At 47.9% G+C, this 27,588-nt stretch overlaps 1 protein-coding gene across 5 annotated transcripts in view; it reads right to left on the reverse strand.

Annotated features, from left to right (window-relative positions):
* The window catches only part of MYCBPAP (MYCBP associated protein), an 82,887-nt gene that overhangs the window by 4,463 nt on the left and 50,836 nt on the right, over positions 1-27,588 (reverse strand). For 2 of the 5 annotated variants that reach the window (XM_078872623.1, XM_078872624.1), the window contains 11 exons: positions 23,715-23,845; positions 21,838-21,956; positions 16,866-16,974; positions 15,820-16,012; positions 14,551-14,738; positions 7,873-8,019; positions 6,549-6,665; positions 3,354-3,475; positions 2,217-2,329; positions 1,661-1,761; positions 911-1,065 (listed from right to left, as the gene is read on the reverse strand). In XM_078872623.1, the coding sequence (XP_078728749.1) occupies positions 911-1,065; positions 1,661-1,761; positions 2,217-2,329; positions 3,354-3,475; positions 6,549-6,665; positions 7,873-8,019; positions 14,551-14,738; positions 15,820-16,012; positions 16,866-16,974; positions 21,838-21,956; positions 23,715-23,845 (1,495 nt within the window). Of the gene's footprint in view, positions 1-885; positions 1,066-1,660; positions 1,762-2,216; positions 2,330-3,353; positions 3,476-6,548; positions 6,666-7,872; positions 8,020-14,550; positions 14,739-15,819; positions 16,013-16,865; positions 16,975-21,837; positions 21,957-23,714; positions 23,846-27,588 lie in introns of all 5 variants that reach the window. The other 3 variants (XM_078872625.1, XM_078872626.1, XM_078872627.1) reach the window with 3 other exon arrangements.

The raw sequence follows: 27,588 nt of genomic DNA on the forward strand, positions 1-27,588 counted from the left end.
CACTCGCCTAAAATTGTAACGTTAATGACAATTATAATTATAATAATCGGCACATTTATTTGTCCGGCGCCATATTTCAGAGAGGATGTCACGAGGTGGAGGCCTGTGATGATGCTCGAGTGGAGAGGCACTGAACAAAATCGTGAATTAACCAATGGCCACGCGCACGAGTCAACGCATAATGCGCGCACGGCAAACATTGGCTCAATGATGGATGCACTGCCTGCTAGAAACAAGTGCCTTCGTAACACGGCATGGCGCAGCGTGGCAAAGCCCAGCATGGCCCAGCGAGGCTTCGTGCCAAGGTGTGTACAGGTAGGAGGCTACCACCATTTGAATGTAACAATCATCGGACAGAGATCGTGCGTGGAAATGTTGTACTTCAACGTCACATATCATAGCGTGTAAGTGTTTGGGGAGAATCTAAATCACACGAGGCTCAAATCAGACGAGGTATTTAAACGAGTCAAAATCTCCCACAATGTGCCTGAGCCAGGAAGCTAAGCAGCTAAACGGGGTCGAGCGTGGACAGTTTTTGGTGGGGTGACTTACCGTGCGCCAAAGCCGGGTTTAACACGTGCAGTGGGCAGTTGGGGGCAATGCAGCAAGATCCGTTGTTCTGCACTCCCCATCCCACCTTCAGCAACCCGCACTGACCAGCGTGGTGAAGTATGTTCAAATGTCCTTCACGAGAGCTGGGGCGGCCGTCGACCAGCAGCGGATTGACAAAGCGGGTCGCCACACGTGCACCAAGGGTCAAGAACAGGGCGGAAGAGACCCATCTGAATTACGAACCGTACGTGCCAATCATGTACGGTCGGCAACTCGGTTGGCACGGCGAGGCTCTCGCAACGCCGAGCATCAAGGCTCCTGCCCGACACCCACCTGCATGTAGAGCTGCAGCTCGTACTTGTTCTGGGTGGCGCGGTCGGCGAGGGTGGACGTGGGCGACACCGCCTCGCCGTCGGCGAGAGACGGGGCTTCCTTGCCGTCTCTGGCCGCACCGGAGGTCCTGCTGGATTTTTTGTCCTCTTTGATTTTCACTTTCTTGCTGCCTGGCCGGTCCTTCGCATACCAACACACAGCCGTGCGCACTGCCAATCAGCCAAAGCAAGGCTCAAGGGTGGCAGCAGATGCATCCCAAGCTGTCTTGCACGGCCGCTTTGTTCTAAATTCCCCGCACCTACGATCAGCGCGGTTGGCTACGTACGGTGTGTAATAAGTCAACATATATAACCATGCTTAATTAATTTGCATTGCATGATGTGAAACATGCTGAGGCTTAACTCGGCGCCATCAGGTCATTGCGATCCTCAAGTGATGTGGGTATAATAGCGAAATCTGGTGTCGGTCAGAGTATGTTTCTTTTTACCTCGGCCAAAGCTCAGAGATCATACACAGCTTTTTAGCAATAACATAGGTCCCTGGCTCCTTCCTATTACAATGAGCTCTCATTCAACACTTTGCAACAAACACTGCTGGAGTGCAGTGGCTGACAAACGAGGTTTTTTGTTTTATAAATGATGGAGAAGTGAGCGTCGTCATGAGTCTGCTGCACACGTGACGGGCATGGAGTGGGGGTAACTTGACGCTTCCTATCATTTAAATCTTTTTGCTCGGAAGCTCTTTCGGAAAACGAGTCCAGCCTGGGTTCTCTCACCATCTTTCTGTCGTCCCTCCCGGCCGTCGACTTCTTCTCTTCTCTGCCAGTATGGCTCTTCCGGTCTTCCCCCTTGCCCACTCGGACCCCTCCTTTTTTACCTTGCGGATGAGGAGGCACGCATCATGTATCTCGTGCATTAAAGTTAACCACTGGGGAAGTAGATTGGACCTCACTTGGTTTGACCTCAATGGGTGAAGCCCCCACGAATGGCGTGGGATGGCGAGGCCTTCATCCAGCGGCGGATTGACAAAACTCTGTAAAGCGTTAACATTTGGGAATGTGAAGGCACTCTTCCTACTTATTTTTGCACTTGCCTCTATTTTCAGATATCTTTCTGTCATGGCACCCATTCATAGTTAAAATTCTGGACACAATGCTAACCGACCGACCGGCCCACCCGCCAGCCGTCCATCCATTCGACCGTCCGACCATCCACCCGTCCATCCAACCGTCCATCCACCCGTCCATCCACCCGTCCATCCATTCGACCGTCCGACCAACCACCCGTCCATCCACCCGTCCGTCCACCCGTCCATCCATCTGTCCAACCAACCGGTGTCGTCGTCCGGGGAGAAACCCCCCTCCCTGTTCGGGAGTGACATGGAGTGGCGCAGTAGCATGGAGGTCCCCACCATCGCGTCCACCATCTGCGACAGCAGCTGGTACCTGCCGGTCCAACAGGGTAGACGTTCCCCCTTAAATGTTGGTTCCTACAGAAATTAATATTCGTTCCCCCAAATGAACTAAAATTCGGGAATAATGGTTCCCATTCCGAACATTTGCACAGCCTTCATTTTTTGTAACAAATACATATTTATTTGCATTTAAGTCAATCTCCATGGATATCAATTTTAAGACCACTTTCCAAACTTTTTGTACATTACTTGCTCATTTGGCTTTCAGTACTGTTTAATTATTTTATATATTCGGTTTGATCCTAACTTCGTCTTAACAGAGGGAGAGGCTAACCCTTTACCCCTCCCGAGGGGTATAAATAAGTAGAGGGGAACAAATATCCCAGAGAACAAATATTCGTTGATATGAGCACATGGTGGTATTTATACAAAGAGTCAATTCTTAATTTGTAGAATGGTTCTTAACCACGCAGCTTGACAAGTTCCATGATGGAATACTCCTTAATTGCCATTTTGCTTTGAATCGAACCAGATATAACTTTTGGTTGGGAACATGCCTCACTATTTAACAAAAAAATCAACACATTCCTCAATAGCATTGCCTAGGGAGGCATATGTGGCGTGATGAAGGGACATTGCCCGAAACGTCGCCTATTGAATACTTTTTATTTTTAAGGTAGTATACTGACGAATGTCTTGAGTTATATTTTGTTATGTGTGCTTGTGCACCTCTGCCAACGCAGTATCATCAAATCATTAGTTTCACTGTCGACAGGTTGCGAGTTCCAGTCCGGGACGGCGTTTGCCCCACGAGTGGCCGATTGAGCGTCACTTTGTGGGATAACCAACGGTGGCCGTCCTAAGGAGTGTCTGGCCTCCGCCATGGGAATGTGGAATGTCCACTGCTGGCACCGGGACACCAACGCACCTCCGATTAGCACGGTTGGCTACGTACGGTGCAAAATAAGTTGAACACGCGCGCAGGGCGAGCCGAGCGCCAGCCCGAAGCTCGTGTGAGCAGGGAGACGCTGCGACTCGGCCAGTGCGTCTCCTACCCGATGCTGTGCATGTGCCTGTAGTGCGCAGTCAGCGGAGCGGCCGAGAGCTGCACAGCGTCTCTGTTAAACTCGGCCAGAGCCGCCTCCCTCCTGTCTGCATCGGCGATCGACAGCAGCACCTGCGGTACGGTGTCACGGCCACCTTCGGTTAGGGACACGGGATTTTAGATGATATATATATTTACGATAGGTTGAGTCTAGAGTCGTGACACAAAACTGTTGCTGCATCATGCACAGTCAATATGTGGTAACGTACCATAGCGGGTAAGGCAAACGGGTGTGGGGGGTGACGGCGCAGTGGGTAAAACACTGCGCTGTGAACTCGGCGGCCCAAGTTCAATTCCCGGCCACAATTAACATTCATGGCAAGTAATATCTGAACTCGTCCTAGGCCCCACCCTCACCAATCCACTATGACCCAGAATGGTGAGGTATGGTGAAGCAACCCCTATAATTGACATGCTTGGGGTGGCCTTCATCCAGCAGTGCTGTCAATTATTATTCGTGCCATTTAATAGGGCACCTTGTACACGTATCATAAGTGTTCCGGCCTTTCGCATCACAGAGCCACCGTCCCAAAGGGCTCACAGCTACTTTTAAACACAGAGAAGATGGAAGTTCATTCACAACAACAGGTGGCACAACAGGTGCGGTGAGCAGTGCGTTTGTCCTGCGCTCTGCCCCAATGCATGGCTTCCCTGTGCTCACCCAGACCACAGATTCAAAGACAGCCGACTAACGTAGCCCCACAGTTGCAAATCTGTAACACATGATGGACGCGATGATGTGTCACCACTTCTGCTGTAGCGAGGCATATACATCGATACGTTGTGCCGAATGTCTGGGATGGTTCACAAGACTGGCCAAGCAGAGCCACAAGAATGCAGCGCGATGTGACTGCTCCCGAAGATAAATCGGCGGTGCTGCCCCAATCAATGAGGGCGCCGCAGTCGTGAGATGTTAACTACCTCGCCTGGTATACAGGAGGTCGTGGGTTCGACCCTGACCCTGACAACTGTATATTTGGAGTTTGCATGCTCTCCCCGCTGTCGTGTGGATGTTTCTCCGGATCCTCCGGTTTTCCCCTCCACACTTAGAAACATGTAAAATCAACATCACGCGTTTAGAGTATTTGGCTGCTATAAATGACAAGCCACTCCGTTGGGCTATCATTTGTGATAGCCAGGCCGCTTCTGGAGCCTTACCCAGTAATTTAAAATTCGTCGTGGTAACGTTGTAGCCCAGTGGCAGTGCTTGGCGTGTTACGATAACGCGTTACTCCACACGAGGGCAGGAACGGCACAGCGCTGGGACCGCTCGGAGCCAGCGATCGCAATCGGTCACTCCGCAGGCTTCGGGATGAACCGGTTGCACCCGAGAGAGACGCTTTGTTCCCAGTGCGGTCGCAGTGTTATCAATAATTGGCACTCGTGTAAAGATTGAATTCAAGTGAGACGCCGTGGTGCCTAACAGTGTACACTGTGCATACTGTTTTGCCCAACAAGAGACATTTTTTAAAACTAATTCGGTACAAAAAAAACCAACGCTCAACAGTTCAAGAGCCGCAATGCACGTCGTGAGCACGGGACTGTGGTGGACCTTGACAAAGAACTGTCACGAAGCAGCAGTCCTCAGTGAGCCACCGCGTGCGGCTCCGAATCCGCAGGTTTAGTTATTTGCTCTGTATCACAAATAGTGCACAGCTTAAATCAGCACAAAGGTCAAGGGGTTCTCCCCGTTCCAACAAGCATGGGGCAGTGCTCATCTTCAACGAGGGCCCTGCTGCGGCAGTGGTGGAAGTTCCACATTCCCGTGGCAGGGGCCAGGCCCTCCCTAGAACAACCACTGTTACATTAGCACGTAGGCTTTCGCGACCAATATCATCCATAATAGAGGTTTCTGGGTTAGACGTCTATTATGAACCACTGTAAAACCCTGGCGATACAGCCGAGTGTGTAGCACCACCTCATTGGCACTGGGTGGCGCTGTGGGCAGAATTCCCGCTCTGCATGAGTTCAGATTCCAGTTGAGCGTGAACACAGCCCATCATAACGCAAGGGTTGATTAAATGAGTACCGCTTTGTCAGAAGCTAACAAGAGGTCATCATACAGACAAACCTGTCCCTGACATGGTCATCTGCAATTTACACTTCAGGGTCAACGCGGCCAACAGAGATGAGCGCTGCTCTGTTGTTCATTTGTTCAGGGAGAGACACTTTTCAGTGGCTAAAACACAGCAATAGCTGGCATAACTTTTTATATATTCACAACGTATGTATGAATCATTGGGAGGCACGTAACAACTCACCACCCTCAGTGAATAAGGAACCGTCATGATTAATTAAAATCCAAATTTAGCAAAACATTTTCGTGAATCACGAATAGCAAAATCACACAAACAATTCACTGCAGCTAAAGTAACACTTTCAATATATGAATCAATGCATCATTATATGCCTGCCCAGTAAAATCGTCATTATCATCACCTATCAACCATTATAAACTCACTGCTAGATGAATCATCGTCAGCGACGAGCTATCCTCTGCTGGATGAAGGCTTCCCCAAGCCGTTGCCATCCGACTGATCCTGCGATGCAACAATCCATCTGGATACGAGACAAAAGCTGATATCATCGCTCTACATTCACGGTGGACGGCCTCCTCTCAGGCGCGTTTACTTCACTGGCTGCCATCCCCTTGATAGTCTCGGCCACCGGTCTCCATCATCGAGTCTGGCGACGTGTCCCACCTCGGCTCTGGATAACGACGTCACCATTAATGGTCCCATGCATCTGCCAGCCAGCCACGTTACTCATGCAATGACCTTCACACAAAGACGAAGACCCCCCGTATAACGTTTAACAGACTGTTAGGGAAAGTGTTGTTAGCGAGTAGCACCGATGAAGAGCTTCACGGCACACGAGGGGGTGGGTGGCGAGAACCGTGCCCGGCTGCCTTTGTCTCCTGAGTGGCGATGTTTACACACCGCACCAGGTACTCATAGGAGGCCGAGTAGGCTTAGAGGAGGCCCAGAAACGGTTCAGATAATCGTCACCGGTGTTGGCCACGAGCGGGAATTGAATTCGGTCCGAACGGTTTCGTAGCGCAGCAGCGCTAACCACCTTGCTACCGCTCTCCTCCCCAACACACACGCAGACACGCGTACGTTTTTCTATCTCTTCCAGCACGTACCGCCCTGCAGGATCTCAGGCAGAAGTCCCACTGCGGCGTGACGCCGTGTCCCGCGGGGGCCGCGTGCTCCGCATACAGCTGCTTGAGGCTCTCCACCACCTCAAAGTGGTAGTGGAGCTGCGTGCGGACACCGAACACACGGCAAGGGTCGAGCGCGGAGTGACGGGCGCAACGCGCTCGTGCACAGCAGGGAAGGCTTTGAATTCTCACATGGCAATCATCGTTATCATCGCTGTTGTTATTATTAGAATCAGAATCATTATTTATACGATGAGCTATACGGCTCTTTTTTCACAAATGTCCAGTGTATGGGGTGGGTGAGAAAGTTAGAATAACAATAGAAAAACAGTGCAAAGTATAAGAAAGTGAAGCAAATTACTATAAAAAATATATATACATATCTATGTTTATGTTACCAGGTAAAGCCCACTGAGCTATTAGCTCATTTTTCAGAAGTGACATGGCCGCCTAAGATAGCTGAATGAAGTGGCTTATCATGTGGACATTTATAGCAGCCAAATAATCGAAATAACCAAACATCTCGTTGTGGTGGCCAGATGTTAAGTACCTTGCCTGGTCTACAGGAGGTCGTAGCTTCGATATATTTGGAGTTTGCATGTTCTCCCCATGGTCGCGTGAATTTCTTTTCCCAGGTACTCCGGTTTTAAAAATATTTGGCTGCTGTAAATTTCCACATGATAAGCCACATCATTGGGTTATTGTTCGTGACCAGGTCGCTTCTGAAAAAGAGCTACATAGCTCAGTGGGCCTTACCTGGTAAATGTTTTATTTATTTAAATAGTAAAAGTTTCACCATCATCATCATTCACGGAATATGGCACTCCAACCGTTCTAAACGCAACCATATTTCCCAACTGTGAATGTTTTAACAACATCGTGAAATGCTCTCATTGCCATCATCAAACACATTAAACCATCATCATGGCTAAAATTGTAATCACCATCCTCTTCTTACGAACCAAACACATCATGATCGTCATTGCTCTCATCACTATGACCACCATGATTACTATTTTCAGTATAATCTCCAATATCATCACATAATAACTATAATTATTGTCACCATTAATATAATTCATATAACTCCTGCATCCTCTGAGAACTTGCTGTGCTATCTCCCTTCTTCTCCTGCCCCTGTTCCTCCTCCATCTCATTCTCCACTTCTTCCGGCTCCACTTTCAGCTCCCCTTACTCCAACTCAAATATTTCTCCTCCTCTTCCCTCTCCGCTCCTCGTCCATGCTCCTATTGCTCCCCGCCCTCTCGTGCCAGCTGGGAGCGAGGCGCACGCGGTCCACCACCACCTGTGGGTTGCTGAGGCTGAAGCGGTCGCCGTCGGAGAGGCGAGCGCCGGTGGGCGAGGGGGCCCGCGGGGGCGTGCGGACCCCGTCCAGCACCTCCTGCAGGAGGCCGCGCGCCGCCGCCACCGCCTCGCGGCGCCGCAGGCCTCTCTGAGACGCACACGCAGACACAAGGCAACGCGGCCACTCACGTCCCGCCTCCACGGACACCGGGACAGGTGTTGTGAGCGAGCGCCTATTAAAAACTATTTTCTACTTCACCAGGTGAGGTCCATTGAGCTATATAGCGCTCTTTCAGAAGCGACCTGGCCACAAATGATAGCTCAACGAAGTGGCTTAACACGTGGACATTTATAGCAGCCAAATACTCAAATGTGGAAGGAAAAACTGGAGAACCCGGATAAAAATCCACACGACCACGGAGAGAACACGCACACTCCAAATATACAGGAGACGTCAGGGTCGGGATCGAATCCACGACCTCCTGCATACCACGCGAGGGAGTTAACATCTCTGCCCGGCACACGGATGAATGCATGAAGAGACAGAAAATCTATTCGGCCTTTTGAGCCTCCGTGGTGTAAGAGTTTGCACACTGGATGTGCAATCCATAGGTCGCCGATTTGATTTGACCTCTCGGTGTGGAATTAGTTTTATTTAAACCACCCCACGTCTGTCAACCCAGCAGTCTAAGTGGCTATACTCGACCACAGTTAGCCGATGGTGGGGTCAAGTGTGGGTATTTCCAACAGTGGTGCGAGCAAAACATTACAGGGCTGCACCGTTGTCCTGTTTATTGGGCTTCACGATGCAGTTGATTTGAAAAGCTGAGCTTTATTGTCGCTTTCGTCATTTTCCAAAAGAGTTTTTTTTTTATGCAGAGGGCTACTCTGCAATATACAGAGGTGCTGCGGTGCACATATACGGTGGTTTGCGTATTTAATATGTACATGCGTTTCTAAAGTCAACGTGTATGTATGTATGTTGAACTTCTTTCGCACCGTACGTAGCCAACCGTGATGATCGATGATCATCCGACTCATAATCATTATCATCATAAAAACAACCGGGAAGGAAGCTCATTGAGACAACACACGTTATTTCCAATGTAAACCTGAGCTTCCACAGAGTGGACCATCGATGAATTACAATATCCCTTAATGCTCAGCCAGACACGGTCACGTGTGCCATGTGCCACTGCTCAGTAACCGTCGCTCAACCAAGCTTCACCAATTGTCAGACGTCCTATTCCCAGTGTTCAAAGCCGCGTCGTGACTAGCTAAGGTTTTCCACGTGTAATATATGAAGATGGCATTGCCTCAATTTACCAGGACACTTGCAGATGAAACTGTTGCTAGTCTCACAGGGTTCCAGGTCATCACATACTCCAGTGCAGGTTGCTTTAAAGGGGTCGCTCGAGCAGAAAGAATTGAAATCGCTTCTCCCTTTTATATTGTAACGTTTTTGGGGGGTTTTTTCGTGGAGGAATCGAACTGAAGACCCTGGAGGTCGCCAGGAATATTAATCACACGGCACCAGAGGAGATTCAGCTCACCGAGCCACTTGGCAGCCTAAAAGCTGCAATTTGTTCTTGTGCTCGTTTTTTCTTTATATATATATAAATAATTGCTCTGCGCCAAAGAAAATAAAGAACAAGGAAAGGCATTTGTAAACAACGCTGCTGACCTTTCGGCATAAAAACACTCGGGGGAGAGAGAGAGAGGCAAGAGGGTTTCAGCCGTAGCCGAGTATCGCACCGCAGTTCGAATGTCAATGAACCATCGCAACCCATCACATGCCTCCTCTTGCGAATCTTTCCAAAGAGCATCCGTTGAGAGAGAGAGAGATGTTGCATTTTTAAGCTCTTTCTCGGCTTACTATCTTAATTAAGCTTGCTGCTTTCAGAAGCACTTTCAAGGATGAGAATGTGTCTAGCAATTTGGTTTTATATCGAAAATGAATAAAGCCACGCGGAATGGCTTTCATAATTTTAAATACTCACCATGTTGAATGGAAAAGAATGACGGGGATGCATTTTCAATGGCCGGCTTTCATTTCCAGCGGATGTAATTCCATTTGCTGATGTTGCACAAGGACTTCATTTTAAAACTCAACACCAGCAATGGTAAGAATTCGTGCGCGCTTGCGCTTCACGTAGAACAGAGTTATTGCTGCTCGCAATCTTTAGTACATATTGACGCACGTACAAACATTCCTCCGTTTAACCTCAATTCTACAAATTCATTTTAAAACGGATTCATTTCAAACATGTAAGTCCAATGTGATGAAATATATTTCTTGCCACGGTGCTGTGAGTGCTTAATCAATACAATGCAATTTTGCAATGTAATTTGGATTCGTATAACATCTAAATTCAATTGCATATCAATGCCTGCAATGATAATGTCCTTTTAAAGCCCGTGACACTGACAGGCCTTCGACAAGGCTGAGATCCTATCGGCAACTTTGTTTAACATTGTATTAGATTACATACGGGGGCCGATAGAGAGGAATGCAATCAGGCATTTCTATCAATGACGTAAATGCACAGTGTGCGGCATTTGCCGACGAGACGGTACTGATAGCTGAAATAATGTTTTAGCTCGTGGAATGCACCGCTGTGTCAGAAGAGGAGAGTGGACTGGGGAATAACAATGGGAAAGGCTGAGACAATGATCGTGAGAGCAGCATGCAGATATGGTCCAGAACAACAAATACAGACGACGGAGCAAGGCACATAGGAAAGGTGCCCCAGGTTAATTTATCTCTGCGGCGGTACAGAAAATAAAGACGGAAGTGAGATTAGATTTTGAGAGAAGTTTGTTTGTTTACAGCATGATGATGAAATGAAAATGAAAGTTAAATTGAAAGTGGAAGTCCTCATTATACAACACGTGGCAGAGATTCATAAAGCTGAATAATGATGGCCCTTGAACATAGGCGAGATGTCTGTGAGAATAACTGGTGTCCAAATCCACTTTGAACCACTTAAATAGACAAACGCCCCGATGCATTAGTTAGAAACCGAACAAAAAAACCATTGACGTTATCAGGAAGAAAATTATTAAGTGGGTGGGACACATGGTGAGAATGGGCTCGTCAACATTGTCATACAAATGGAAGCCAATACACAGATGACCAGGCACAAGACTGCCTGCAGAAGGGTTTGCTAAGGACATCGATAAAACAACAACAAGGTGAAACCAGATTAACCTGGCGGTGGTGGCAAGAGAGAGAAAGAAGGAATGTGACTGCAGAATCAATAACCGGAGATGGCAAAGATGATCGATCACCTCATCCGAATTACCCAAAAAAAGTTTCACTAAGACTCAAGACTAATTTAAAAATTCCATCAAAATCACGATGAGCTTTTCATCATATTGCGGGTCATTTTTCAAATTCTGAAAATGGGACAGAACACACAGCACAAAACATGCCGTGTGATCTGTGATGTCACCTTTACAGTAGACAGCGCGTCCTGGCTATGCCTCTCCGCGTCACGCAACATCTGCAGGAATCGAGATATTGATCGTGCAAAAGAAACACCGCCTCAATGGCGAGAGCACCAACACGCCAGACAAGCGAGTAAGATTGACCAGGACTTGTTATCAACATGTGGCTCGATCCCGTAGGTGGCGGGCGGCTAGGACTAACCATGGCTTGGACCCCCCTTAAACATTGAACAGCTTGCATTCAAACACAGCCGAGACAAAGCTCTCAAAGCCAGACCCAGCGAGAAAGAGAGAGCGTAAGGTCACCACTATGGAGCGCGTGTGAGACTGAGGCCTTTGGGCGTGTCAAACCACCACGTGCTCTGCTCGTTTCTAGAAACCTTGCGCTCTATCGTTGTTGGATATTAATTCTAAAAAAACTTTGCATTGTACAGTATTTAATTTTGATTTGAAGCTTTCGTGACTGCAGGAATCCATACTCTTTGGTTCTTTCGGTAAAGTCAAGTAGGTAGAAAATAAATCTTTCCCACCTGATGACGGACGCTTGTGTTGCGCCCGAAACGCCTTGATATATTTTATTTTATACCCACGTGACTTTACCGAAAGAACCAAAGAGTATGTATTTAATGTATTAAAACATGCATTTCACCGATTCATGGCAAGATTTCAGTGTATTTCACCCATCACCTGAGCTCGCAAGCAGCGACTCCTCTGGTTCAAAGATCAATCTGCTCATGCAAATCTTCCAAGGAACGTACCGTACGACACTAAACGATGCCATTCGCGTAACCTGACATCCACAGCAGCACGAGCTTTATGCCGCTCATATAAGAAAAGCACGCCCAGCATGAATCCCTTACATCTCTGAGTCAAACACTCACTCTTGCCCCATACTGGCGACTGTGTTTCTTCACACCCTGTCACGCTTGTGTGGCCCTCATTTCACTGCCACCCACAATCTCTGGGCTTGGCTCAATCGTCTCCAAATATCGGCAGACATGTATAAAGAAGGGGCGAGTGAACTTTTTTTCCAAAATAGCTTTCATTTCAAAACCACTTCCTAAATCCCTGCGCATGGCTGGCTTTAGAAGGCATTGTTTATGTTGTGTGGAGCGCAGGCATCTGAAGTCAGTCCCAGAGAAGGCGTTTTTATAATCCAGCACTGGAGTGCATGACCTTTGCGGCATACACGCCGCACGGAAAGCGCTGCGCCGACGTGGTCTCGGCAGCTGTGGCACCGTCGCAGCCTGCACCGTGGAAATTGGGACATAATTTGCTTGGGCGCTGTAAGCACGGATTCAGTATGGTGCGGATAACGCTATCAGCGCAGCGCTAAAACCGCATTAAAAGCTGATTATAGAGAGAGACACGCAGCATTAATGCACAATAATGCAATACGGCCCCATCGCATTCGTACCATGATTGAGCAATCACCACTTGCCGTAACGAAATTGCGTCCGCGTGTCGTGGGCACGTGCGGACCAATCGCACGCAAGCTCAGCTCGGCAAAAGCGCTTTAATGCAGCAACCCGCGGCTTGCGAGCATCGCTAAACGGCTCCGTCGAGCATTCGGCCCAGAGGCACTCAGCTTTCAGGCACAAGAGTACGGCGTGCGCGCACACAGGGGCTCCTGAACCAGCGGCCTCTCGGTGATTCACGTGGGTGCACTCACGGCCCTATGACGCATGAGCGTCCACATGCAGGAAGTTAACCCCACTTATTCAAGATAAAACATAGGCACAAACGCTTGCATGGACGCTACACTACACACTCTAGGTCAGTAAACTTAGCACCAGCTGCTGAGATTGCACCGAGTGATGGGCATCAATGCAATGCAATATTTTATATGGAGATTGGTGCCCCTGCCAAAGGAAAATGAGAAACTAATTGTAATAGAGAACGCCTCTTTTAAATACATGCAGAAACGTACCCGTTAGGGGACCACTGGCACCGTGGTTAGCTGCCTGCGCTATGGAACCCGGTGACCTGAGTTTGGTTCCTGACCAGGATGAGTATCAATGGGCGGGTGATAATGAACGAGTCTCAGGGCCCCCTTTGCCAACCTGCCCCCGGAGCAGCATGGTGACGTGTGGCCAAACGGGCCCTGTGATTGGCACGGTGGGTGGGGAGGGCCTTCATCCAACGGTGGATTGACAGAGGTCTGTACAATTATTCTCGTCATTATTTTTACCCGTCAAGAGGAACCACGGTGACATACTTTCCGTGCAATGTGAACAAAATGCCAGACGCGTTTAACAGCGGCAACAACCGATCTCCATCCAATTTAGTTAACAGGATCCTCGCATGATGAGACACATTGATGCTCTTCATTGATTCATCAATAGGCAGGATGTCTCGGCAGAATGGACACCCCTGGAGACATTATTCTCTCATAAAGGCCTCTGCAGGTTGGCTCTCCATGGGGCCGCAGGTGTCGCGCAGTGGTCGGGAGGAAAGGCCACACGGGCGTAGGGATTTTTTTTATATCTAGGAGTAATTGGTGTGGTGCGACATTAATACTTACTCGAACATTTAAAAATAATAAAAAACTAAATTAAAACAAAAATAATAACGTCGATTGCGTTCACACATACACAGCTGTTTAGCCAATCTACTGCTGGATAAAAGCTTCCCCGCACCGTGCAGTTCGTGGGGGCTATTTGACCATACTTCACCACGCTGGTCAGTGCACCTTGATGAAGACAGAGCATAGGTGTCAGAGCACAGAAATACAGTAGGACAATGGATTTTGCTGGACTGACCTCTGCTGCCCACTACAGAGCCCCTGAAGGTCTCTGACAAGTTGTCTGTGCATAGCAGTCGTCTTTACAAAGCACGATCCCACCCCAACCCTGCTTGGCTTCCGAGATTTGAGCAGACACATTCCAGGACAACTGGTCACAGGCGACACTATTAATGATAGCAGTCATCAAACAAAGAAAATCTTCGCCGAGTCTCAAGACGATTTTTTTCTGGATCGCTCCAGTTCATTCCGGCACATTCCGACTCATCCCGGGCTCTTCGAGCTTATCCCGGATCATTCCCGGCCTGCGTTCGCGTATTGGCACGTTCTGGTTCACTTTGGGCTGTCCCGGCTCAACGCGGCCCCACCACAGCCCCGCACGTGCGCGCCGCACGTCGAACTTCTTCTTCCGCACCGCCGTACGTAGCCGACCTGCGCTGATCGGAGCTCTGCGCTGCTCCGATGAGCACGCGGAGCTCGGCTCACCTCGATGCTGTCCCTGCGCGCCGCCGTGCGGTCCTCGTGCAGCGCCACCCCGCGCAGCGTCAGCTGCAGGGCGGCGCCGCTCAGCAGCAGCGGGCGCGTGCGCAGCCGCCAGCGCTCGCCGAAGATCCCTGCCGAGGGCGACTTGAACGTGAAGGGCGCGAGCAGCGTGGCCCCGGGGAGAGCGACCCCTGCACGCGCGCCACGGCGAGACGCGAAGCCAGCAAGGGAAAGGCGCGATCGCTCCTCTGCGGCCGATGAAATGCGAAGCGCATGTACCGTGCTCCGCACGCGTGGAGCAATATTGCATACTGTTATTAAAAAAACAGGTATGAAATTGATAATTGTTTTTTTACCCTTCTATCTGGCAACAAAACTGACACCTTTTTTTACAAGGAGTCATGTTTGCATAGACCACAATACCTGCAGCCATAATGCAAACAAAAAACATAACTCTGATAATATATGCACTGTCCTTGAAGTTGATTGGTCCACACCCGAGACAGCTTTCCTTAGAGCCTATTCTCACATGGGTATGGGATTCCTTACAAAACATAATTCAGAACACAATCTGGATGTGTTATAAATTATGTTTTGAAAATAGCTACAAGTTTGTATTTTTCCTCCCTCATCTGTTCTTTGTCTCCCCAGTGCTGATGTTTACATACCGTGTAAGGTGCTTAAATACCGTGTAAGGGACTTACTTCAGGCTTGGCTGAAACCCAGAACGAGTTCTGATTACGAATCGAGCTCAGGTCACCAGGTTCATAGCGCAGTATGCTTACCAATACGCCACCACTCCCTGAACCACAACGCACGTGTCCAGGCAAAGGTGCACTTTGAGGCCACGTGAAGTGTCAATGGCTCACTGGCAGGAGGTCACTGGACAAACCCAGGTGTTATAGGTTAACTTTATTAGTTAACTGGCAGATGAACCACCTGTGCATCCCACTGTCAAAACACACACGCTCACTCACGCTCTCTCACACGTACGCACACGCACATCACCGTACACCATTTCAGGCTGTTAGGGATGTGCCGATCGTGAACTCCTATGGAGGCTGAAGTGCCGGCACGCGCACGATGGGTTTGTGCGGCCAGCACAGCACATGGCCGGGCGCTTTTGTCTCCCGAGTGGCGATATTTTACACATTACACTAGCTACTCATTCGGAGGCTGGGTCAACCCAGGACTGGTTCAGATAATCGCCACCGATGTTGGCCTTGAGTGGGAATCACCCAGAGGTGGACACACGTGCACGCACACACATACCACCGGTCACGTCAAAGTAGAAGCGCTGCACGTGGGCCCTGGCGTGGCCGTTGGGGAAGCTCCCGGGCTGCACCAGGCGCTCCCACTCGTAGTAAATGGCGGTGGTGCCATCATTGACCACCTCCAGGTAGGAGGTGGCTTTCTCTCCGGCCAGGGCCTCAAACGTGATGCGCGCCGCGATTCCCAGCTCATCCTGCACGCAAGCAGCAACCGCAGCAGCGGCAGTGGCGGCACCCACAGTGCGTAAGTGGGCAGCCTGGCATGGGTGCCTGTGGCTGTGAAGAGCAGCTCTCGCTGTCCTAGAGTCACCTTTGTATTTCAAATTAAAATGGTGTCCCCCAGTTGGTACCGCTGGGATCGTGGGTTCAAATCCACACAGACGCCTGTGATTAAACTGGGATGCCAAGCAGATAGTCTCAGATCAGTCCGCAATGACTGCATAAAAAAAACCACGACGTTAAATTAATGTTTTATGCTTAATTTGGCAAAATTCCAGCAATGGGAATTAATCATGAGTTTGAAATTATTTCTATCCCCTGCTTTTCATAACCAGTTTGGCTTACGTTGACGGTGTATACGTGCATCACAATGCGATGTATCGGGCCGGCACATTGCCTCAATAACACTTTTAAACATGAGGTTGACTGTCATGTGACAAACACACGCAATCACCTGGCCACACCCCGCCACACCTGACAAGCCCTGGAGGTCACCCGTCCACGTACCAACCGACCCTGAACCCTGGTTAGCATCTAAGATCTGACGAGATTGGGGCAAGGTGTGCAGTGTTGTGCTGCTTTGTATCGCCAGGCTTGTGGAGCACTCTTCCCCCGATAATGATTATGTTCTGCACGTCATACCAGGTTTCCGAACTGCTTATCGAGTTGTACTTCTTGTCTTCTCAGAAGGACGGGAATGCTGTGCCTGCCATTGCTTGGCAAGGCGATGTGATGAACCGTAAGCATTGCTGCTCCTCATTACGTTTGCAATTTTGGCACAAAATATTTCTAGAAACCCTGCGATTTGTTTCTTGTGACACCCGTCACCTCGTGGATGGGCTCCGCACCAGTCCAGCGCGCCGGTTGCCCACAGAAGCGGATGGACGGCCCAATGATGGGTAGAGGCACAACATCCGGGTAGCTCCTCAGTGGATCGCTACGGGGAACAACAAGCAATGAATTACGTACAACACCAACCACTTTATAGGCTGTTGGGGACAAATTATGTTGTTATGGCATTCTGTGGACGGTGACCTGAGCACCAGTAACACGCTGCCCGCCGCACGTTGCAGAGGTTCACGGTTCGATTCCAGCGGCCGCCACGATGTAGCTGCTCACCCTGAGCTCTCAATATGCTGACAGTGGCATTGTCTCTGTGCTGTTTGCCTTTTGGCGTCCTCTGGTCTAACACTGTGTGAGACGAGGCTCTCAAGAAAGCTGCCTCTGGTGTGGACCAATCCGTGTCAAAGACAATGCATCATCATATACTACTAGAGCGTGTTTTTGTTTGCATGTTCACCACAAGAATATGTGGTTAATGCAGTGACAGGATTCCTTGCAAAAGGTTTCTGTTTGATGTTTTAACATCTTAACACCTCCTGTTTTATTGCCAGAAAGGTTAAAACCTATTCTTATATTCTTATATGATCAAACCTGTGGGTGCATTCTACAAAAAATACCGTGCGAGGTGCCGTCCGTTTCACGAGTGGACATTAAAGATCCCTGACGTGGTTCACAAGAGTCGGCTATTGTTTTGCCTGGCAGCTTGGTATCCTAGTCCACATTTGCCAAGTTTGAAAAATTACCCAAATTGGTATTACACATCTAGCAGTCATTGCCCCCTACTACTCTGAGAACTTGGCAGGACCCTGCTGAGAGAAAGTCACGATATTCAAGACGAGGGCAAGCAAGTGCAGTGTGCATGCCTTTTTGTAAAATGTTAAGGCTGAACTTTAACTGCAGTGTGTTAAGTGGTATACGTTAAGGTAGCGCATATGTTAATATGGTGTGTACGGCGAAGTGAACATGGAACGTGCTGTCTTGATGAAACAATGCCACTTGTGGAAAAATACACTCTCGAGGAGAAGGGGGGGGGGGTGTAATTATGGTGAATAATTGGCATTCAGCGTGACGTGTGTTGGGGACAGTGGAGTCCTCTCCCCGGGCCGGTAACTTAAATCTGCAAGATTGCAAATTGTTGGATGTTGTTCCCTGGAGTGGGTGAGTCTCAGAGAATCATATGCCAACTTAAAAACTGTTCGTCAGGAAACATTTCTAAAATGTCGTGTCCCACTGCTCATCCTCAACAGCAACTGAGCACGGCCCCGCTCATGTTCACCGGCGCGTCTATCACACCACCGCTGTCAGTCCGTGACCTCGGCGTGATACTGGCCTCGAAGTTCTCATTCAGCCCGCATGAAGGTCAGCAGGTGCTTCTTTCGGCTGCAGCGAATCAACAGCTGCGTGAAAGCGCTGTCCATTGAAGCCGTCAAGACTGGAGTGAACTGCTGATTGTCGTCTCCAGAGTTGACGACCGCAACTGTCAGCTGGCCGGGGCGCCTCAACGCCGGCTCGGACAGTGCCTACAGTCAGTCGCGAGCGACGCTGCGAAGTTGAATTGCTTGACCACGTCGGTCGCAGGTCCCGCAAACTTTGCCCGCCGACCTAGTAATTGGGCAACTTCTGTCCGACAACAAGTCCAGACGTGGCCCGAGGTCTGCTGCGCGCGGCCAACTGGGTGCAGCGACGACAACGGCGATGTTCGGCCCACGTGCTTGTGGAACGGCCCTTGCCACGCCGCGCTCTCGAGCCGCTGAGACACTGCCGACGCCATTAAAAATCTCACTCACAACCCGGCCTTTCACTCGCCACAAGCGGCACTACCTTTGCATCTCACCTCAGTGGGCGTGTGACGAATCTTTGATGTTTGTGCGTTTTGTTCAGCGCCTGTGTAATGGACCTGCCATATTACGGTGCTCTAGAAAGCATAATTAACTCCTCTACCTGTCTGGCCTCATCACTAGTTATGCGTCTATGAAGAAGCATCATTGACCAAACCGTCATTTATTGCATATTTTCACTTCAAAGTCGTTGTTTACGAATGTGTTCAGTTCAAAGATTAATTATGATTATAAAATGGAATTAGAGGGACAGTGTAATTCATAAATTATACTTTATGTGAAGTGTGCAACACCAGTCCCTTTGTGTTAAAAAAAAAAAATGTCTTGCATCAGACATCACATTACATATTTTATGTTAATACATCTATAACATGTATGGGTATATTATGCAACTTCCGTCTCAGTTAGCTATAAAAGTAGCATGTTGGAACAGATGGCATTGATTCAGTCTGCTCTGGATATTGTTGTAAAAATGAGTATTGCAGCAGGAACTGAAAGCGCATTTTACGTACCATATCTGCAGCACTCTACCACTATTAGTAAAGATACATGGAGAGATGCCCAGTTGTTTATCAACCAGTGTGCTATTCCATTGTTTTTACTTGTATTGTTAATTGTCTTTGTTATTGTTACTATCCACTCTATCCAACTGCCCTGAAGTTACAGGTCTCAATAGCTCTGAGCGCCAGATGAGCTTGAGTATCAGCCAGCTGAGTTGTTCATGCAGTCTTCCATTGAGAAATTGCTTCGCACTGTTTTCTGACGTTGCGTCCATGCAAGCGGATCGCCACTGAAGGACTTCTTGATGGAGCAAGTGTGAAGCTCACCACGGCCTTATGCTCAACAAGTCCCGTCCGAGCTGACGGTCCTAGAAGAAGACTAAGACGGGGGAAGAGGGAAGGAGGAGGGGGAAGGAGACCGCAGCCCAGGAAGGAGTTTCCGAGTGCCACAGAGAATTCGTCGCGTGGGACGCCCTCCTGACAACGACAACGGGTGAGCATCTGTATATGCTTGATGGCGTGTGCGCTAAGTGTCCACCTGCAGTTGCAGCTGCTGTACAGCAGTCAGCGCGGTGTCACTACACATGTATAATGCAACATTCAGAATGTGAGGAGGTCTCTTGATATATCCCAAGACGACGACAATAGTTCAGTAACCCTTTCCCGGTCCGAGACAACTGCAAGTTGCAGGCTGGGTGGTGTCCCGCTCACCGCTGAATATCAGAACGCGCAAGCGTCTCAGCGTTAATTTTATTTAGAGAGGCATCAGCGCCGTTGATTTTAAAGACATTGTACTCACCGCAGAGAACTGTAGCGACACGACCGCACTCTATGGTAGCTGGCGCCAAACTGTGCCGCACGCCCTCTCGCATTGCTTTGTGGGAGCCTCGGTACCAATAAAGTTATTTTATTTTTTCTTCCAGTTCCATTTCGATATGAACGGAATCTGAAGAAAGACTGATGACGTACACGCACGCCATTGGAACGGGAAAGGGTTAATTAACAAGACCGATCCACACCGCAGCGACGCAAAGACAACCCAACTCCTTTTGCCTTCCCGTTTTCAAATTGGGCTGTCAGATTATGAAATAATCGATCGCTCTCCCGATTACATTATCGGTTAGATTATGCGACTAAACAGAAAACACAAACAATGTTGAATAAAGAAGTCTTACCTCTGTGCCGCTGGATGAAAGGTGATGGGCAACCATTTAAGTGTAGGCTCGAAAAACAATCTTGTTTTCTTCTACCCATGACTGTTTCTTTCATTCTACACCCAGGCTGTCTATGTCCCAATGTTCTTGATAGCATTGTGAGACATGGTTGCATTTAGGTGCTACATAAATACAAAAATATATGTACTGTAATTGTAAACCAAACATTTTTCAACTCAAATATAAACTGAGATTTTTAAAATGGATTACATATCCAAATAAATGGGTAAAAAGCGTAATTTAACAAACTAATGAGCCATTGAATTAATAAAGACAAAGATAAAGTGTTCCCAGACTACATTAAAAAACGAAATGCATAAACAAACGCACACGCGTGCAACGGTGACGTAAGCACCATCATGCATTTATGCATGAGCACCAGGTTTGTTCTAGCCTTCCTGTGACATAATGCTTAATTAAACTGTCCATTTCATTACCGCCATACACATCATTCTCAGAATTAATATCCACCCACCCCGCGGTGTTTTAATATCCGTGTCTGGTTTACGCGGAGACCCTACATCTGGCCGTACCCTCACGAGGTGGGGACTCGAGGGGACGACTGACCGTTTGGGCAGCCCCTACCAGGGGCTCAGACCGCCGCAGGATCGTTCTGGAAAGGTTCGACTGTTAAAATGAAACAACGGTAGAAAAATTCCGTTGTTATGGCACTCCGTCAGCTGCTGCGAAAGGGAGTTTGGAAACCCTTGCAATGCAGACCTTTGTCTCAGTAGGTTCTTGCCAAGTTTATGAATGAAATCCGTTTGTGAAACGTAACGACGATGAACTCTTATCACAAATGAAATTACAAAAACGACACCAACATAACTACAATCCCATTCTTGAACATCCATCATCAGCCATGGTCAATCCACTGCTGGATGAAAGCCGCCACCACGTCTATCAACCCTGTGATATAATCATCCACCGAGCTCCTGCAGACATTTAGATTTCCTCGCCCCCTGCCTTGAATAGTAATAATCATTAATCTCCCAAAGACGGAAATTAATCAAATAATCTCACACAATTTTAAATAGAGTGGTAAATAGATTTGGTGCACACACACACACATACATTTGCACCCCAGAATAGCCTTCAACAGACTGTTGGGGCAAGTACTGTTAGAGAGCACCTATGAAGGCTGGCACGGTGCGCGAGGGGGTGGGTGGCCAACACCACGCCCGGCCGCCTTTGTCTCCCAAGTGGCGATATTTACACACCGCTCCAAATACTAATTTGAGGACTGAGTCGACTTCGGGGAGGCCCAGGACCAGTTCCGATCATCGTCACTGATATTATAAGCGGTGAGCGGGAATCGAACTCGTGTCGCCGGCTCCGTAGTGCAACGTAGCGCTCCCCACTCACGCAAACATGCACAGGCAAGCACACACGCAGTGGCCCCTACTCATTCTCTCGCTCCTCCTCCGTCTGCGCCTCCAGGATCTCCTCGTGGGTGGGGAATTTCTCCGCAGACGTGGACGAGAAAGGCTGTGATGTCCCCAGCACTTCCAGACCATCGATGTCCTGCACAGGACCATGTACACCAATATGTACACATCAAACTTCATTCGTCCACCTGTCAGCCTGGCAGTCTGTCAGTCATAGCACTCGTTTCAGAATGTATTGATGATGAGCTTTGTGTGTTCTGTTGACCCTAGACGGTGACATTCAGTGTCTCATGAGCAGAGGCAACGTTGCTTGAACCAATGTTGGTGTTTATAAGGAGCCTCTCTATGAGATGCAAGTCCTAGTTGAGCACAAAACAGACCGAATAATAATTAATTTGTCTTTCTATATTCATCATTAGTTTGTGTTAAAGGTTATTTTGCTGAAAATGTGTTTAACTCCTGTTATGTGGAAGTGGAGATATCGGAAGCAGGCGGATTGTCTGTTTATTTATTACGTAAAGGCACACTGGGTGCTGGGGGCAGTGTGGGTCCTCTTGGCCATCCTACAATACAACCCACTTTTTCCAGGAATATGCGATTACACCAATGATAATAAAGCTGCAGTAATAGTGTATACAAGAGCTGGTCGGCCGACAGCTTCAGGGGAAGTCAACAATGTTAACACTGGTAATTGCACTTCATTAAATTGTACCATTCTATATTTGTTGATCTTTGAGAGTTTTTTTAATTCTGACTTCAAACCTGAGCACCTTGTATAATCTATCCCAGGTCACCTTTGCAAAACAGTCTTGCATCTCGATGGGCTCTCATTTGGTAGTAAATGGGGTTCATTGACTAAGGTATTGATGGCTTCCAATTTGATTAAGTAATAAAACGCCACTCGTTAAAAATCATAGTGTGAAGACACCTTGACGTTGTGTGTATAATTGTCAACTCCTCAATGTTTTTGACTGAAGGGCATTGCACTGCGGTCTATAAATCATCATCATCAGCCATGGTCAATCCATTGCTGGATGAAGACCTCCCAAAGCCACCACGATCCCGTGATGTAATTACATACCTCGCCCCTGCAGTGTCAATAATATATACCCTAAAAGTTGACTTAAAACTTTCGTGACTGCAGGAATTCATATTCTTTGGTTCTTTCGGCAAAGTCACGTAGATATAAAAAATATAATAAAAATAAAGTGATTAAAAAATAAACAAACAATACACTTTTGACTTAAAGCTTTCGTGACTGCAGGGATTCATCTTCTTGGTTCTTTCGGTAAAGTCACGTAGAAGGGAAGTAATAAAATAATAAAAATAAAACATAATAAAATTATTCTCACGACGTTTCGGCCACAACGCAAGGACGGCTGCTTGCGTTGTGGCCGAAACGTCGTGAGAATAATTTTATTATGTTTAATTTTTCTTATTTTATTACTTCCCTTCTACGTGACTTTACCGAAAGAACCAAGAAGAAGAAAAAAACAATACACTCACTCAGCTTAATAACCAGGCTACAGTCTACATTATAGACTGCCAGTACACTCACCCAGCTTAATAACCAGGCTACAGTCTACATTATAGACTGCCAGTACACTCACCCAGCTTAATAACCAAGCTACAGTCTACATTATAGACTGTCAGTATACTCACCGAGGTTAAGAACCAGGATACAGTCTACATTAGTGGTTTTTGTTTATTTTTATTTTATTTATTTATTTATTCACTTTATTTGTATTATTTTTCGATCTACGTGACTTTACCGAAAGACCCAAAGACTATGAATATATACCCTAAACACGAACTCAGACGACCGCACATCTCTCCATAGCACGAAGGAGGAGGAAAGTGTGCGGGATGTGCAGGCAGAATGGGATGCACTCGCCGGCTGGTTGAAGTCCAGCTCGCGCAGGACGTCCCACAGCTGCTGCTTGCGCTGCTGCAAGTACTCGCTGCGCTCCCACGTCTTGTGAAATCGCTCCTGGGCCAGGGATCCACCACCGCCACCTCCGCAGCCTAATAGGACAATGAGACCCCCATCACCGCGGCTCAAACGATGCTCTTGGCAATGCCGATAAGTACAGACCCTCGTGAACCCTGCAAACAAAGGACGTTCGAGCCGCTGAGTGCGGTGTCTGTTATGGATGCCGTGGCTAGAAGAGCCACCAAAAGGTTTTTTGAGGCCTAAGGCAAAATTCATTTGATGATCCCTCAGCATTTCGATTTAAAGCTTTCGTGACTGCAGGGATTCATCTTCTTGGTTCTTTCGGTAAAGTCACGTAGAAGGGAAGTAATAAAATAATACAAATAAAACATAATAAAATAATTCTCACGACGTTTCGGCCACAACGCAAGCAGCCGTCCTCAGGTGAAAACCAGGTCTGTCGAGGCGTGTGCTGTTTCATTCAGACGTTGTCGCCTCGACAGACCTGGTTTTAACCTGAGGGCGGCTGCTTGCGTTGTGGCCTAAACGTCGTGAGAATTATTTTATTGTTTTATTTTTATTATTTTATTACTTCCCTTCTACGTGACTTTACCGAAAGAACCAAGAAGATGGATCCCTCAGCACTTTGTGAGGCCCCCGCGGATCTGAGGCCCACCTGCCCCACCCCTGTGTACGGCTCTGGGGACTTGAAACGCGGTGGAGAAGGATGACGTCGAGAAAGAGCCACGGTGATTTGCTCGAGATGCCACATGCCGAGTAACGAACGGGGGTGGCCGTGGCAGGAGGCAGTAGGGCAGTTGTGGATTATTTTTTCCATAGGCGTGTGGAGTTTGAGAGTTCTCCTGTCGAACGCGTGGGTTATTCTCCGGGAACTCGAGTTTCATCCGACGTAGACACGATAATAACACGCCACTGGCCAACACTCCCGAAAAATAGCCGTTGTCAATTGATAGATAAGAGATTTAGTGACGAAACTGTACAAATGAGATCATACAACATTTCCCAAAAAATGCGTTACAATGGAGCGTGTTATATACGTGGAATAGTCCAGCAGTACAGCCAGAACCCTTGAGGCATTACAGTAAAATATTCAAAAATGACCATCTCACGAGCACAAACCTGGAATGATACATCGTGCGGTGCCTTCACACCTCCCGTCCCGGTACATCAATGAATAATTTAAATGGCACGGCAAGAATTGAATAAGCTCACGGATATAGTAATAATATATATTATAAAGTTACATCGCTATAGATAGATCCGTTATACAGCAGTCACCTAATTACGCACATTCGCGTATTTCACAGGAATTGGTGCCCGAATCTCTGACGCTAATGCGGCGCTGCAAAAAAATGGTGTTGGCGTTAAACACGTATGTATGAGCAGATATGCGACACTACTTTAACCTCTGTTCAGATTATGCGTCATCACCCGTCACCTGGGCATATCATTCCTCCATGCCAGCGGGTGAGTGCAGGCACACACCCGCGTGCCGTACGCACTGATGATGCATCGCCTGCAGACGCAATACGTGTCTTATTTATAAGATGAACCCGTACTTCAGAACTTTAAGGAGTTGCCAATGTGGAGTAGTGTTTAGCTCGCTGGAAAAAAAACCGTACATACGCCTGGAAAGAGCAACACGGCTTTCTTTGTACATGCATTATTAATGCCAGCCTATTTTAAGGTATTTTATGTAGCCCGTTCATCACTTACTTCTCGCCACTCTTGTTTGATCACAGAAGCTGAGCAGCCTGGATAGTAGTTAAACTAAGCTATTTGTATTTTACCAGGTAAGGCCCACTGAGCTATATAGCTCTCTTTCAGAAGACACTTGGCCACAAATGATAGCTCAACGAAACGAAATGGCTTTTCACGTGGAAATGTATTGCAGCCAAATTACTCTATACGCGTGATGATGCCAAATGTGGAGGGAAAAACCAGAGGACCCAGAGAAAAATCCACCGCGACCTCAGTTAAAACATGCAAACTCCAAATATACAGGCGTCAGGGCCGGGATGAAACCCACGACCTCCTGCACACCGGGCAAGGGAGTTAACATCTCGCTACCGTGGCGCCCCACAACAAGCAGCAAGCAGCGTGTTGCTGGTGGTCGTGTCCCCGCCCACAGAATGCCATACCAATATAATTTGTCCCCAACAGCCTATAAAGTGGTTGGTCATGTACGTAATTACTTGCTTGTGTTCCTCGTAGAGATGTGCTGAGGAGCTACCCGAATGTTGTGCCCATAGTTTGGATGTCCATCCAGTGTTGTGGGCACTTGGAGGGAAGACAGCCCAGGAATATCTGGAAACACTCATTAATTTGGCTGATAACACCTTAATATATAGACGGCCACAGAGCTTGGGCAATTGTTGTTCGCGCTGGCTCGCCGCTGAGTCCGTGGTTCCTCCCCGTGCCTCCAAGTCGTGCTCTCGCTTCCAGAGCGAGCGAATATTGTGCGGCGCGTTATTGAAATTAATAAGTAAATAATAGCAGGAGTTCTAGACTTGGGCTGTACAGGAGCGTCATGGGCTCTGTAATGCAAAAGTTGCTCCTGACTGTAAAGGATATTATTGTTGTCTTCTCTAACGACGGGGACTTTCTCCAAGTAACCCGTTTTCATTCCAAAGGTCAAACGCTCCTCATTAGTGGAAATGTCCAAACATCCCGATGCCCGATCCTCTTGATAAAGTGTGTGCAGGGTCTCATGGATCAGTACATAATATCATTATTACGTGATAGCATTCAAAAATGAAACTAGTGCAAAGCGTCATTAATTTGTAAAGAACTGGTTTTCTTATTTCGGATTCAGCACACTGCTCTTAATGCCGCAATGTGTCCAGGTGAATGATACCAGTTGTTTGATGTTAACATCAGATAAATGGCTGCCAGGAAGGATTGAATATTCACATTAATTAGCGGGTGACCTTTAACAGTCGCACGCGTTGTTCAAATGCCTGCGGTGCAATTTCATTTGAAATGGCAATAAATATACGCCAAACAGCTCATAATATGGTGGGATAATTGAAAATGCAGTACGTTCAAATAACCTCTAAATGTCAAAGTTACGGTCTTTGACAAGCGGAGCACTCAACCGAAGGACAACCTTGTCGACGGGCGTTGATGCTTTCTGATGCACGCTCTAACATTTGCGTGTAACTGGGAGACAGGTTAAGAAAAACAAATTAATGGGTCACACACACAGCCAACCGTGTGTGTGTGTGCAGAAGCTTCATCGCGAGTATTACATGAGAGCCTGGGGACCACATTGTAAAAGAACGTGAACCTCGTGAATTCAGCGGTGGCATCCATGAAAACATCCATTCAGCTTGTCCCAATGCTGTCCTGTGGCTGTCAGGCCTGGACATGGACTTATACGTTGCTGTACGAAAGCGAAAAGCAAGCAGATGGCAGGATGATTTAAAATTACAACGAATTCTTTACAAATAGAAGAAATCGCTTGGTAGCTTCGTACTTTGTTGTGATGCTATCGTAACACAAAAACACCGCTGGCTTCGCGAAAACTGAATCCAGTGCTTTTCAAACGAGCACCCTCCTGAGGATCTTTGCTCGAGCAGCGGAGTTTAATTAGGGCCCCACGATGCAAGAGCAGATCGTCGTGTGCCCGTGCTGGGGCTAAATCGGGAATTCTTTAAATGTGTGTTGGCAGCGCTTGCTTGTACGTGAGCCGTGATCATTCTCTGCACAGACGAAACACTAACAATGACATGATCAGTGCAATGTGTAAGAGACCGACTGAAAGCATATTTCCTTCTGAGGCCGACACCATGAAAAGAAATGAACGCGGGTC

The sequence above is a fragment of the Lampetra fluviatilis genome, chromosome 35, assembly GCF_964198595.1.
Source record: "Lampetra fluviatilis chromosome 35, kcLamFluv1.1, whole genome shotgun sequence".
NCBI lineage: Eukaryota > Metazoa > Chordata > Hyperoartia > Petromyzontiformes > Petromyzontidae > Lampetra > Lampetra fluviatilis.